The sequence below is a fragment of the Camelus bactrianus genome, chromosome 13, assembly GCF_048773025.1.
Source record: "Camelus bactrianus isolate YW-2024 breed Bactrian camel chromosome 13, ASM4877302v1, whole genome shotgun sequence".
Classification (NCBI taxonomy): Eukaryota; Metazoa; Chordata; class Mammalia; order Artiodactyla; family Camelidae; genus Camelus; species Camelus bactrianus.
In genome coordinates, this window is record NC_133551.1 from 71,370,552 (window position 1) to 71,386,100 (window position 15,549).

Genomic DNA, 15,549 nt, shown 5'->3' on the forward strand with positions numbered 1-15,549 from the left:
CTAATCTTCTATTTCACTCTCATCCTTCATTTTACTTGTCTGCTCGGAACCCAGAGACTCACTTTTCTGCAGCCCTCATGGAGTGAATTCTGGGGTGAGCTCTCCTCCACCTGTTTTCATTTGCTACCAGCCTTCCATCTGTTTTCTACTTTACAGAAATGTGTTGAAATCTCATATCTGCTGATGAATTTTGTTTGTTTCTTTTTCCACTGTCAAGCATTTATACTTTTCTGCACTCTGGCGAATGTCCACCACTTGAATCAGAAGCTTCTTCATAAACTTTATATTGATCTATCTTGAGCCAATAAAACAGCCTTGCAAACAAGTCAAGGTTTTACCAGCCCAACAATTTCAAGAAGAATAAAAAATTTTTAACTAAAAATTTAAAAATAATCATCAGAAACTCTTAGCAAAATGCCAGGTTTGAATTGTATCCCACTCACTGGATCTAACTATTCAAAGATAAACCAAAGCCCCAGCCTGACCTAGTTAACAGCTGGGGCTGAAGGTCATTTGTCCAGCTGGGGCTAGGGAGAGGCACAGCTGTAGGGACACAGGACTCGGCCCCTTGGTACGAGGTGTGAACAGCTTACCCTGGAGTTTGGCGACCATCCCTGGTGGGCAGATGGGACGGGCGACGCAGCGGGCACAAGAGTTGGTGGCTGACGTGACACAGAACATGCCAGGTCGACACTCGCAGACACGGGAGGAGTTCCACGTGCAAGGTATCTTCTCCACGAGGTCATCTGAGGGACACAGAGAAAGGTCCTGAGGAAGGATTGCGATGGAGAGGGCAGGGGGTCCAGAGAAGCCCCAGGAGGGCAGAAAAGTATTTGCTCAGGAGCAAAAACTCATCGGATCTGTTAAGCAGATCTTTTGATGCCCAAAATAACTCGGCTAAATAAAAGAAGGTGGACAAAAAAGGAGTATATATTCTATGGTTCCATTTACAGAGAAAAACTAGAAAATTTGAACTATTCCATAAAGACAGAAAGCAGAATGATGGTCTGGGGATGGGAGGGCTGGTAAGGAACACGAGGAAACTTGCGGGTGATGGACAGTTCATTATTTTGACTGTGGTGATGGTTTCACAGCTGCATCCATACGTCAAAACTTTTCTCAAACTGCACACTTCGAACATGTGCATTTTAGTGTCTGTCAACTATATCTCAGTAAAGGTATTAAAAGAAAATAACCCCCTCAAAATAAAATAATGTTAAATGAAGGAAAGAACCCAGAGGACAAGGGTGAGTCAGCACGAGCGAAGATGAACCGAGACTGGCCATGACTTGATCGTTCTTTAAAAGTGAGAGGCCATATCCATAACCTGTCCTGATTCTCTTCACTTCTGAATATGTTTGAAATTTCCAATGATGAAAAGGGTTTTTTTCCCCAAATCAAAAACATAAATTGTATATTTTGCATCCTCTTTTGATGGGTGAAAATAGAATTACTCAGTAGATTAGACAACTGTGACTCACTCAATAAGAACATTTCTCACCCAGCGTTTACTTTGAGACCTCACGTAAGAAAGATGAGGGCCTGCAGTCTCTTCCCACAACCCCCAGAGAGAGTGGGGGCTGGGGAGGACTCGGAGAATCTGTGCAGGGGGCAAGAGTGAGCTCAGTGGTAAGTGAGAGCTTCTCTATTAATTATAATCTTATGTTAATATAACCGAGTGTGTGCGAGGCAGTGTTCTTGGCGCACCATCCAGACTAACCTAGTTTAACCTATTTAACTCCCAGAACGATTCTCTGAGAGAGTTCTATTATTATGCCCATTTTATAGATGAGGAAACTGAGGCACTGAGAGGTTAAGAAATTGGCTTGCGTTTATAAGCTCCCAGGCAGTAGAACTGAGACTTGAACCCAGGCACCTGGGCTCTGCTCCACAGCCTGGCAGGGCTTCAGTGATGCTGGGTGAAGGAATTCTTGGGCCCTGAGCCATCTTTTGCTTCTCCATCTGACACAGTGGCTGTGACAGATTATATTTTTCCCAAAACGGCCACAGCGATATCTGTGGCCCCGCCAGCTCTTTCAGGAGCTCTTCCAGCTCTGTTTCCTCTCATGACAAGTGGGGTCTGTGACAACCTCCACAGGCGGAATGTAGCGGAAGTTATGCCGTGCGAATTTGGAGGTCAGAAAACAGACGTGGCTTCCGATCCCCACCCACAGCCCAACTCAAACTGGGGATCCAACATACACGACTTGAAGAAGCCCAAAGAAGGCCATGTAGAGGCCCACGCGGAGAGGAAGTGAGGGCCCAGCCCGCAGCCCCACTGACCCCAGACCCGTGAATGAAAAAGCCATCAGATGGTTCCAGCTCCAGCCTTCAAGTTTTCCAGCCGAGATCCCGACATCGTGGAACAGAGACCAGCTGTCCCCGCAGGGCCGGGTCTGAATTCTGACCCACAGATTCCATGAGCACAATGAATGGTTTGCCTTTTGCCACTCAGCTTTGAGAACATTCGCTAGTGGCCTTAGTAACCAGAACTGTGACCCCAGTGACCATGAACTAAGTATCCTTTCCTCCACTTGGCCTCCCCTGACTCTAGTCCACATTGCTGCAGAGACAGAATCACGTCTCCCCACAGTGGTGGTGGCCATGGTGAGTGGGCTGGGATGCCAGCAACTTTGTGGACGTCACAGGGCAGTTGGTGGGCGTGGGGAGCTGTCTGTACACAGCAGTCACCCGCTAAGTGCTTGTCCAAAGGCGATCTAAGAGGCAGCATAGCGGAATGATGAGCCCAGAACCTGCTGGCAGATGCCCAAGTTCAAATCCCGGCCCTGCCACTCCTGAGGGCTTGTGGCCCTTGGAAGTCCCCTGACTTCCCAGAGCCCCAGTTTCCTCTTCTGTAAAATGGGGACAATCATGATCCATGTGTCACAGGATAGTTACAAACAATAATGAGACAAGCCTGAAACAGGTCAGTGACTGTTCATTGACAAGTGTTTCCTTGCAGGAAGGACAGTGAACAGAAGCTCTCTGAAAAGGGGTCATGGCCATCAAAACCCACAATCAGGAGTGGGAGTCAAGAGAAACTGACAGCTTAAAAACACCAGCAAGGTGAACGAGTCTCCCGAGGGCTGAGCATTCAAGACCAAACTCAGGGCTCCCAACCCCAGACTCTCGGCCTCTCCTCTAAGACCTGGCCCTACTCTGTGGAAGGGGCCCCCGGAGGAAAGACAAGGTCCTTACCTCCTGAACAGCTCACACAGGCCGTGCAGCGGCCATCCCTGTCCAGGTAGTAGTTGGGTTCACACGGCTTCCTGCAGTCGGCGGACCCCTGAGGGCACGGCTGCTGCAGGCTCAGCCCTGGAAAAAGAAGCAGAGAAGCTCCAGGCCAGGCCACCTTGGCAGAGGCCTCACCCCCACCCCACCCCCGCTGCTGAAGCCTCCAGCTCCGCAGCCGGCTCCCAACCTCTGCACATGTCACTCAGTCCTTCAGAGGGAGTCCTGAGGCTCAGAGAGGGAAGGTATGTGTCTAAGGCCACACAGGAGAAGAGCGCTAACTGCCTCCTAAGGGCTCCCCACACAATCAGGTATCTCCACTCTGCCAGAGTCCTCTCCCCAGTCTCACTGCTCTGTCACTACCCTGCTCAAAACTTTGGTAGCCACTTTCCCTTTGCGTTCAGCAACAAGGCAGTGGTGCCTATCACAACATCTCTTCAGTTTGGTCCCAGGGATGGTAGGCAATGCAATATGGCAAGAAAAACAAATAAAGGTGGTAAGGTTTAGAAAGGAAGCTATGAAGCTGTTATGGACAGATGATATCACTGAGTGCACAGACCATCTGAAGAGTCTGCAGATACAGTATCAGAACGAATAAATGAGTTGAGCAAGGTAGGTGGATATAATGTTACAACATCAAATCAATTGAATGTCTATATATTTGCATTGAACCACATGAAGTTGCTGTTTTGACCAGTCAGAAACAGTCAAATGTTGGCATTTCACATGTTCAAAATAATACCAACAACAAAGACTTAGAACATAAAATATTGGAAAATATATAATTCACATCATCATCAGAAATACCAAATACTTAGAAATCTAACAAAAAGTTGTAAATATCTCTACACAATAAAACAGTATTGGGAGAATTTAAAGAAGGCCTAAATAGGGGGGAGGGTATAGCTCAAGTGGTAGAGCTCATGCCTGGCATACACAAGGTCCTGGGTTCAATCCCCTGTACTTCCTCCAAAGATAAATAAATAAACTCCCCCCCAAAAAATTTTTTTAAATAAATAATGAAAGAAAGAAGGCCTAAATAAATGTAGGGCTCTGCCATATACTCAATACTGCAAAGACGTGGATTTTCTCCAAACTGGTCTACAGATTCAATGCAATCCCAGTCAAAATGAGCTATTTTGTGAAATTTGAAAGGCTGATTCTAAAATTCATGTGGATATCCAAATTACCCATAATAGCCAATACATTGTTGAAGATCAAAGTCGGAGAAGTTGCTCAAGCATCCATCAAGACTTACTGAAAAACTGTAGTGATTCAGAGAGTATGATACTGACACAGAATACACAACCAGATCAATGGAATAGACTAGAGAGTCCGGAGTCATATCCCTACACATATGGACCCTTGATTTACAAAAAAGATGGCTTGCAAAACAGTGGGGCAAGGACAATTTATTTGGTGAGTGGTGTTTCCATGGGATATCCATGTGGACACTTTAAACAAAGGCAAAACAAAAATAAATGCAGGACGTCACTGAGAGTCCAGTGGAGGAAGAGACTTACAAAGCAGAACACAAAGAGCACGAGTCATAAAGGAAAAGACGGGTCCTTTCAATGACACTGAAGAACATCTCTTCATCAAAAGACACCGGAAAGAGGGTGAGAAGGCGAGCCGCAGGGTGGGAGATCTTTTAAACATGACTATAGGACAAAGGGCTCAAACCCAGAATTATAAGAAGTCTTACAGATCAATATTTTTTAAAAAAGAGAAATGAAAACATACATTCACACAAATGTTTTTCATTCTTCGTTATAGCCGAAAAGTAGAAACAACCCAAACATCCAAAAACTATTTGGATAAACAAACTGAGGTATTCCTAGATAATGGAAGGCTATTCGGTAATAAACAGGAGTGAACCGAGGACCCCAATCCGTCGCCATAGGAACCAGCGGGGCATCAAGATGACACCTACAGAGGCTGGCCAGCTCCGCGGCAAGACCAGCACAGCCTAGCACTTACCTCAGCGTCTGGCTCCGAAGGGGCACTCAAAAAATGAAACAAATGAGTTCTTCCATGATCTACTCTGGTCCTCGAAGCCCTCAGCTCCAGAAGACCTTGAAACCCTCTTCTATCCGCGCCAGGGAAGACCACAGCTCAGTGCCCACCTGTCCAGATCGCCACACAGTCGCCCGCCCATCAGACACTGTTGCCCTGGGAGACAGCCCACAGCTTCTCTGGATAAATTACCTCCATCTGGATTGAGCTTCCCCACGGTGGAGGGAGAGCTGGGAGTCATTTCAGATGCATCTTCTGGGGCGATGGGGGTGCCTCCTCCAAGAAGTGTGGTCCTGGTATCAGAGCTTGCTGGGGAGGTCAATGTGGGCTTGGCCTGGTGGGTGGTGCGGCTGGGAAGGAAGTCAGAGATGGGACTGGCAATTCTCCCAATGGGGCGAGGGGAGTCTCTGCTCAGGGATAACCATTTCTGTAGAGAAGGGGTCCCCGGACCTTCTGCCCACAGCCTCTGGCAGGCCCACCATCAGCTCCTGTATTTTCTAGGCCTTCTGGGTCTCCCATGTGCTCATGTTGGGCACACAGTAGGGCCTCAAAGGACTCATGAGCTTAGCAGAGAGGCACCCCGGAGTCCTGACCCCCTGGGCTGAACCCCACCCACACCCCCAGCCCAACAGTGCCTCGGACATCCTGTGGGATGGGACAGCCCCACCCTAGGGTCAGCTAGATGGGAGGGGGCCGAGAGTCACCTGACGGGTCCCGGGCAGCCGTGTGGGCTGGTGCTGCAGTCAGGGCTGGCCCCCAGGGAAGGCAGCTCACAGACAGTATCCCTCTGTGCTGTGCCTGTAGGAAGACGACAGTGCCTTCAGACTTGGTACTGAGGAGTCCAGAGACTCCAGGAATAGAACTTTTAGCACCACATCCCAGGAAAACAAAGTGGCCTTCTGGTGTTTGTGCGTGCCCAGCATCCGTTCTGATTTTCCCTGGAGAATTACTGAGGGGAGGGGCTGGGACTTTCTGACCCCCCCCCACCACTTCCACAAGTAGCCACGGGACCAGACTGGACCAATCAATCCATCCCATTCCTCTGGCCTCTATGGACTCATTCAGGGGTGGGCATATGACCCAAACCGTGCCTGTGAGATGCAATTTCAAGGTTTTGTTTTGGTGGTTGAGAATGTTAGAAGGAGAAGCTGTCTTTCCACTGGGGTTGGGTAGCAAGCAAGCCTGGAGCTGCTGGTAGGTATCTTACAGACAAACCAACACATCAGGGAGTAGAGATGAGAGATGGGAAAAGGCAGAGCTCCTAGATCCAGCCATGCCTGAAGCTCCACAAAGCTATCCTCAGACTTTTCAGCCACATGAGCCCAAAATTTTGTAACTCACAAGCCAAAGAGTTCTGAAGAATATTGGGTGGAAGCAAAGTGGAGAAGAAAACACATACAGCTTTTAATCAAGCAGACTTGAGTTTGAAGGTTTTGGTGGAGGTGGATATGAGCAATGCAGACTTACATATCCGCAGTGCGGTGGGGTGCCAAGACCTGGGCATAAGGTTCCAACTCTGGACCGGATATTCTCTGCTCTGTGGTCTTGAGCAATTACCTGCCATCTCTGAACCTCAATTTCCTCACTTGTAAAATGGGGCTAATTCAGTCTTCTGGAGTCTGGAGATTTTCAGGGGAGAAAGCCCATGCGAGGTCTTAGCGTAAGGTTTAGAGATAAGCTTGAGCCAAGGTGAAAACTACTTTCCATTTGACAGCCAGAGAGACTGAGGCCCAGAGAGTTGCCAGGTGGGAGAGCCCACAGAGGAATCTAGAAGTTAATCAGGGTTTGGCAGCCAGAGGTTGAAGCACTCCTAAAAAAGTGCAGTCCAATAAAACATGGTGAGAATCACACATGTCATTTTAAATGTTCTAGTAGCCACATTTTTAAAAGTAAAAAGAAACAAGTGAAATTAATTTAAACAATACATTTCTTTAACCCCATCTATCTAAAATACTAGGCCAGCAGGTAGTCAATATGAAAAATAATTAATGAAAAAAACTAATGAGATGTTTTACATTCTTTTTTTATACTAAATATTTGAAATCCAGTGCATATTCTATACTGACTGCACATCTCAGTGTGACTGGCCACATTTTAAGTGTTTGATGGCCACATGTGGCCAGTGGTACAGCCTTGGGCAGCTGGACGAGAGGCCTCTGGCGCCACCATGTGGCAGATACAGGAACACCTCCGAGAGAGCCTTGCCAGGAGGAGCTGATTCACCAGCTGGAGCAACAGAACTCAAGCCTATCTTTCGTGGAGATGCAAGAGTTCCTGAGCTGGAAAGGCGCCCCCTACAAGGCCTTCCAGTCACACCTCCACATTTTGCAGCTGCAGAGACTGAAAACCGGAGAGGGGTGGGAACATGCCCCACAGATACGAGGCTGCACAAAATCCCAGGTATCGGATGCCCAGTCCAGAGTGTCTTCCACTCCACCACCTGCCCCGGCTTGTGGGTGGTGGGCTTCTGAGTGCCCCTTCGCGGAGCACTCTGCATGGCTAGGGAGAATCTGGCCAGATTTGAAACCCACCCAGCCCCACATCTGATTTCCCTGTCACATCATTCAGCAAACATCAACGAACAGCAGATTGGGCACCTGGCATTTGATCAGGCAGCGGGGAGATAACAGTGAGTACAAGGGGGTGGTCCTGGCCTTCACGGAGCTACAGCCTCGGGAGTGAGGGAGTGAGGGAGCACTGATCACACCAAGACAGACACAAGTGTTCATATTGCAGCTGGAAAGGATGCCCTGGGATAAGGAGATGTGACCCGTGAGAGGTCAGGAGGCATTGTTTGGATGGAAAGCTGAAGGCTGAGTAGAAGTTGACGAAGTGCATGGGGAGGGAAGGGTGTTCCAGAGAGAGGGAACAGCCTGTGCGAAGGCCTGGTAGAGGGACAAGCATGGGGCATCCTTGGAACAGAAAGAAGAGTGGACCAGAGGGGAGACGGAAAGTGAGAGGCTGGTGCTGAAGGCTGGGGCTGGAAGAAGGAGGGGCCACCCACGTAGAGTCATGTCCAGGATCACGTCCTCGAGACTCTGCTTCTGGGAAGATAGAAATGGGTGCCATTTTCCCCATTCCTCCCACCAAGTACAGCTAAAAGCCCTGGATGTGAATGTAAAGCAGAGAAGACTCAGAAAGTTGGAGGGGGAAGGCAGGTCAGTGAGGGGCCTTGGGACCCAGGAATGACATGGTGGGGTGGTGGGTCCCCTGCATCTTCTCCTTGTTTCATATTTCCCGGACCTGGAAGCCCAATGAGCCAGCCACCTAGAAATGCCAAAGGGCACACAGACCAAAAAAAAAAGGCCCCTAAAAGTCCTGTTCTCTTTTGCCAAAGGATCTGGTCCTTATCATCAGAGTAATGAGAAGATATCAAGTGTTTTAGCTGGTACGTGTGTGAGAGAAAGAAACACACAAACCATCAGACTTGGTTTTGCAAAGGTGGCTCTGAGAGGAGGAATTAGGGGTGGGGAACAGGAAAAAGAATTGGGGGGCAAAATCTATGGGCTGGGGGAGGGGAGGGAGGGAAGGAACGTGATGGTGGGGAGGGCGCGGGGGAGGGGGGCTTTGGAAAAGGATCAGGTTGGGGAGGGGTCACAGGCTCCATGTGGGCACCATTCTCCCCAGCATACACGGCTCCCTCTCATTCCAAGCCCTCTGTGTCGCTGTGGCCCCTCTTCTGGGCTGTGGTCCAAAGCCCACCCATTCCCCATGCCTCCGTTCTAAAAGGCACTCTCTTGATGCCACCCACACAGGATCTGTGGCCCTTATCTCTACTCTGATCACAGGCCTCCTTGTACTGTCAGAACATTAGAAGCCCAGAGAAGGCAAGGAAGTTGCCTGAGGTCACACAGCAAATTGGGAAAGAAACCCATTTCTCAGTCTTAAGCCTGGTGCCCAATCTCTTGGAACCTCTAACTCCAATGACTTGATTGTGAAATGGGGAAAACCAGCCCTAATCTTCCAGGAAACTCTCCCAGGACAGAAACTTGAGGTTTCCTTCTTGTTTATCAGAAAACGTCTGCCCTAAACTTCAAACCAAACCAAGACCTCCTCCAGCCAGGCTGGCGCCTCAGGCCATGGGGGCCTTTCTGAGTCCAGGACACAAGGTGCAGGGGAGAGGCAGCAGGGGCCTCTGGGTGCATCCACGCACCACATCATGGGGATAGGAGGTATGATCTTCAACAGGAAGGAGGGGGTGGGAGGAGTCATTTGGAGGTCTGGGGTGGGGTGGGGCAGCATCAGTGCAGATCGCAGTCCTGGACTGAGGGAGACGATACTCACCCTGGACCTTGACAACCATGCCTGCTGGGCAGACGGAGTGCGGGAAGCAGCGGGCGCAGGAGTTGATGACTAATGTCTCACAGAACATGCCCGCCCGGCACTCGCAGACGCGGGAGGAGTTCCATGAGCACGGCTTCTTCTCCACGAGGTCACCTAAGGGACACGGAGAAGGGTCACCGGGGACAGAGGGAGGGCGAGGGAAGGGACACAGAAAACCCCCAGGGACAGTCCAGCACGTGAGGAAGGATGCTGCTGTGGCCTTCCACTGGGCAGGGCAGGGCAGCTGGCATGCATTCCAACTACTTGCCATTCAGGAAAAGGCAAAATCACAGAGACAGTAAAGCGAACAGTGGTTGCCAGAATTTGGTGGGGGGTGGGGGAGGGGAGGATGACTGGGCCGAGCACAGAGGATTTTTAGGGCAGTGAAAACACATTGTAAGATACTATAATGATGGACACATGTCATTATACATTTGCCAAAACCCACAGAATGTACAACAGCAAGAGTGAACCTTAAAGTAAACTATGAATTTTAGTTTCAACAATAATGTAGCAATATTGGTCACCACCTGTAACAATGTACCACTCTAGTGCAAGATGTTAAAGGGGACTAGTGGAGGAGAGAGGGTGTATGGGAAATCTCTGTACTTTCTGCTCAATTGTTTTATAAATCGAAAACTGCACTAAAAAATGTCCAGGTTTTTTTTTTTTTAATGGGCAAAGGATTTGAGAAGACTTTTCTCCAGAGAAGGTATACAAATGGCCAATAAGCACATGAAAAGATGTTCAACATCACCAGTCATCAGATCCATCCATTAGTCATCAAATCCAAACCACAATGACAGACACTCTGTACCCAATAAGATGGATAGAATCAAAAAGCAGACAATGACAAGTGTTGACGAGGAGGCGGAGAAACTGGGATCCTCATAGAATGCTAGTGGGAATATAAAATAGCTCAGAGCTGCAGAAGGCAATGTGGCAGCTCCTCAAACAGTTAAACATAGATTTACTATATGATCCAGCAATGCCACTCCCAGGTCCATACCCAGGACAACTGAAAACATACGTTCACACAAAAACTTGTACACAAATGTTCATACCAGCATTATTCACAATAGCCAAAGAGTAGAAGCAACCCAAATGTCCATCAACTGATAAACGGATAAACAAAATGTGTTATATCCATAGAATGCAATATTATTCAGCCATAAAAAGGAATGAAGTACTGGTACATGCTCTGACACGGATGAACCTTGAAAACACTGTGCAAAGTAAAAGAGGTCAGACACTAAAAGCCACATACTGTATGATTCCATTTATAGGAAATATACAAAGTATGCAAATACGTAGAGACGGAAAGTAGATTAGTGGTTGTCAGGGGATGGCAGGAGAGAAGGATTGGGAGGTAAGAGATTTCTTTTGTTTTTTTTTATTGAGGTATAGTTGACGTACAGTATTATATAAGTTTCAGGTGTGCAACGTAGTGATTCATAATTATTAAAGTTTACATTCCATTCATAGTTATTATAAGGGGCTTCTTTGGGGGAAGGCAGAAATGTTCTGGAATTAGATAGCGGTCGTGGTTGCACCCAAAAGAATTAAGAGCAAGGGCTTAAACAGATATTTGTACAACTGTGTCCACAGCAACAATAGTCAGAATAGCAAAAAGGTGGAAACAACCCCAGTGTCCATGGACATGAATAGATAAACAAAGTGTGGCAGATCCGGGAGAGGGTGTAGCTCAGTGGCAGAGTGTATGTTTAGCACGCACAGGGTCCTGGGTTCAATCCCCAGTACCTCCATTAAGATAAACAAACAAACAAACAAACAAACCTAATTACCTGCCCCCTCAAAAATGTGGTCGATCCAACCAATGGAATATTACACAGACTTAAGAAGTGGGGGTGGTGGGGGTACAGCTCAAGTGGTAGAGCGTGTGCCTAAGCACGAGGTCCTGGGTTCACTCCCAGTACCTCCTCTAAAAATAAATAGATAAATAAATAACCACCCCCCCCAAAAAAACAAATAAATAAGATTTAAAAAGAAAAAGAAGGAAGGAAATTTTGACACAAGCTACAACATGGATGCACCTTGAAGATGTTATGGTAAGTGAGGTTAAGTCACGAAAGAATAAATATTGCATGATTCCACTTCTATGAACTTCCCAGGGTAGTCAAACTCATAGAGACAGAGAGTAGCCTGGTAGTTGTCAAAGGCTTGGGATGGAGGGTGGGGGGTGATGGAGAGCTGGTGTTTAATGGGGACAGAGTTTCCACTGGGGAAAACAAAAAAGTTCTGGAACTGGATGATGGTGATGGTTGCCCCAAATATGAGGGCACTTCATGCCGCTGAACAGTACATTTTTAAATGGTTAAAATAATAAATTCTATGTTATATATGGTTTATTACTTTTTTTTTTTAAAGTAACACTCCCCAGCTAAAGCTCTGGCTAAGCTTGAACAAGAATTAAAAACAGACCAAGGCAAGTGTGCCAACACACCATAGCAGGAAAGATGGAAGGGTGGCAGGAGGGGAGACAAGAAAAACAGAAAGATCTAGAAAAGGTAGGAATAGAGTTTGCAACAACAAAAACCCAACCTACAGCAAACGAGCAATCCCAGGCGTGCCTCACACTATGAAGGGACCTAATAAGATGATAAATTCAATAAAGGAAGAGCTCAAAGATGGTTTTTTAAAAGGATGAGCTAAGAAGGAAGACTGCAGAGCAAAAGGAAAAAATAAAAAAACTGAGATTCACAGCCTCATCATTAGAAATCCAGAAAGTCAACTACTGGGGCCTGGGGCCCTGCCACCCCTGAGTCACAAGATACAGAAGACTCTAGACAGAAAACTGAGTGAATGGCACGGAGAAAAGATTGAGAAGATACCCCATGAGTGCAAGATAGCAATGCAGTTAATGGAAATGGTAGACCAGGAGGACAGGCAGACACAGTCAAGCATAAGGATAATTGGAGTCCATCAAGTTGCTATTGACATGTATCTGTTTAGCAGAGATAAAAGCCCACGTGAATTCCCCTGAAATGAAGGAGGAAATAACCCTGCAGATAGAAAAGACATACCAGGTACCGGGAGGAATTGTTTTCAAACAGTGAATATCAAGGCATGTGCTGGCTAAGTTTCTGATCTTTACGGATAAAGAGAGAGTGATTCTTGCAGACACTTACCAAGGAGGAGAGAGAGGCTGACTGCAGACCCCTCCGCAGCCGTGTTCATCCCAAGAGGACAGTGTGCCTATGCCTACTGAGTCCTAAAGAAAATATGTCCCAGGAATAATATTACGGCTGCCCAAGCTGTCATTCCAATAATCTCAAACACGAAAGAAGGCAAGGAAGGTATGAAGAGGAGTCCTTCCTGAAAAGTCCACGCGACAGTGAGACTTAACCAACAAAGTGGGCCATCAAAATGAAAAACTGGGGAACAAAGAAGCTGTGGGAAATGGACCCGTAGTGCACGACGAGCACACTTAAATAGCAAAGCAGAGCTGACCCGCCGGGGGATGTAGGGCTCCAGAAAAGGACAGAAGCATCCTAGGCTGTGATGAAGGGAGAATGTAAGCAAGAAAATTCAGGAAGAAGCCAGGGAGGCCGGCAAGGCGAGCACTTCATTTTTCCTTCTGGGGTGTCAGTCTGCCCTCTATCACCCCAAAATTGAAACAGGGAGAATGAGTTTTAGACACAAGAGACAGTCATTCCTTCAATGATTCCTAACTGCCTATTGGTTTTCATAACCTCTTTTCTTAATTTTAGAGGCGTTTTTTCTAGGAACGACTGTCTCGTGATAGTTTGATTTCCTCACTGTGATTTCTTCTTCCTCCGATACAGTTGAATGAAATTAAATGTAATTGTTTTAATGCCATAAATAATATGCTCCCATTCTCTTAAAGATTCCTTCTTTCTACGTGCGTACAGTCCGCCTGGCTACTAACCTACCTACTCTTCTCTCTGTGTAAAGGGACAGAGAAGTGTCCGTCATCACTGATGGGGAAGGGGCAGGGCTGGCTTTCCTCCTCACACTTCCGTATTGCTGGAATTTTTGTGCTGGACGCATAGAACTTTCATTTAATAAAATGCAATCGTTAGTTTTAAAAATTTAAAGAGATACCAGAGAAATGCTAACATAAACAAAGAAGAATGGCAACATTAATACCAAACAAAAATGGAATTAAGGCAAACATAAGGAACAAGGAGGTACACTTCATGTTGAGAAAAGGTCCAACTCTCCACAATAACACGATACTCACAAACATGGTACCTAATAACAGGGTTTTGACATATATAGAGCAAAAATAGTTTGAACACAAAGAAAACCTGCTGAAAAACAAGTGTATTGGGAGGTCATTTTTAACCCATCCATCTCAAAAACCTGCCTTTGTGAAGGTGACCAAAATAAACAAGGATGCATATTATTTAAATTAATTAACTTGATCTCACAAGCACAGATGGAATTTTGTATGTGACAAACAGAACACATTTTTTCCCCAAACATACTAAACATGCTAAAAAGTATGAACATTTATTAGATCACAAGGAATCCCAACAAATTTTCCCACCCCACCCCCAAAAAACCCAACAAACATGAGACACACACAAACCTCACTCACTACCCATAATAAGAAACTGACAATTAAAACTCTCATTGAAAGCGTTCTTCTGGAAGCACTGTGGTCTGTGGGAAAGAACACAGGTCTCGGTGTCCAACCAGCTGCTCAAACTCCAGGGCTGCCACTTACCAGAATGTCATAACTTTGGAAAAGCCCTTAACCTCCCTAAGAGTCAGGGGGTGGGGGGTGGAGTATAGCTCAGTGGCAGAGTGTGTGCTTTGTATGCGCAAGGACCTGGGTTCAATCCCTAGTACTTACATTAACAACAACAACAAAAGAATAAAATTATTTAAAAATAAATGAAGAAATAAACAAAAGTTGAGTCCCTCCCTTGAGGAAAACTGTCTCCCTAAAAATTATGGATGTGAAAGATCATGGCTGATACCAATTCACAAATCCAGAAGGGTAAACCAAGGCACCCGGGGGCTGATTCAGAGTACAGAGCACAGGCACTGATGCTCCCCACTTTCCGGAGTCACTGCCTCCCCGCCACCTCCCTCCCCCACCCCCCAGGAGGAGAGGCGTGGCCCTTACCTCCCGCACAGCTCACGCAGGCCGTGCAGCGGCAGTTCTGGTCCAGGTAGTAGTCGGACTCACACTGCTTCCAGCATTTGGAGGATCCTTGAGGGCATCGCTGCTTCGGGGAAACCCCTGGGGAAAGAAACAGAGAAGCTGCAGACCAGGCCACCTTGGCAAAGACCTCGCCTCCAGCCACCCCAACAACTCTCATCCCTGAAGCCCTTCCCAGCCTCCCTCCTAAACCCCCAAACAGGCCGGTCCAACTCTTGTGTTGTGATGGAGGTGCTGATGCCCAAGAGGGCAGGCCTTGCCTGAGGCCACCTGGCGGGCAGGAGGAGCAGCAGAGTCTGGGAGCAGAGCAGGACCTGGGATTCCAGGGCTGCCACTCGCCATCTGCGTGGCCTTGGGCAAGCTACAGTAGCCTCATGGAGTAACAATAATTTTAAAAACCCACCAATAATTGTATAAGCAGATAGGGTAGGAGGTCCCTGGGAAAAGAGAACCAGGCTTGGCTTTCTTGACATAGAGAAGTCACTTTAGCCTAAACCATTTTGTGATCTAAGCCTGGCCACAATGTTTGCCCTTGAACAGCTCTCAGTAATAATGATCTTAAGGGAACAAAAGAACAAACTGGGGCTCTCAGGCAAGAGAAGTAACAATAGCAAAGAAAATGCATCCGCTGTAAACTCCCAGTTCTGTTTCAATGGTAGAGATTAGCCTGAAGCGCTCACCCGCCAGCTGCCCTAAGGGATGACAGCGTTGACGTCTTCTGACACTTCAGTCACCTGCAAGGCTCTGTCTGTCTTGGCCCCAACTCTGTGCGGAATGCACCTCTGCTCAAGCTCCTTCATGAATACGCACGCATCCTTAGCGTA

General features: G+C 47.3%; 1 protein-coding gene and 1 non-coding gene across 2 annotated transcripts in view; one reads left to right on the plus strand and one right to left on the minus strand.

The window, feature by feature from the left end:
• The window catches only part of TNFRSF8 (TNF receptor superfamily member 8), a 64,024-nt gene that overhangs the window by 27,601 nt on the left and 20,874 nt on the right, over window positions 1-15,549 (minus strand). The window contains exons 3-8 of the mRNA XM_045518522.2: window positions 14,690-14,806; window positions 9,532-9,684; window positions 5,952-6,045; window positions 5,440-5,597; window positions 3,199-3,315; window positions 594-746 (exon numbers count right to left, since the gene is read on the minus strand). Coding sequence (XP_045374478.2) covers window positions 594-746; window positions 3,199-3,315; window positions 5,440-5,597; window positions 5,952-6,045; window positions 9,532-9,684; window positions 14,690-14,806 — 792 coding nt within the window. The remainder of the gene's footprint in view (window positions 1-593; window positions 747-3,198; window positions 3,316-5,439; window positions 5,598-5,951; window positions 6,046-9,531; window positions 9,685-14,689; window positions 14,807-15,549) is intronic.
• Window positions 14,342-14,414, plus strand: TRNAT-UGU (transfer RNA threonine (anticodon UGU)). The gene has a single exon. It is a non-coding gene; the product is annotated as a tRNA-Thr (tRNA).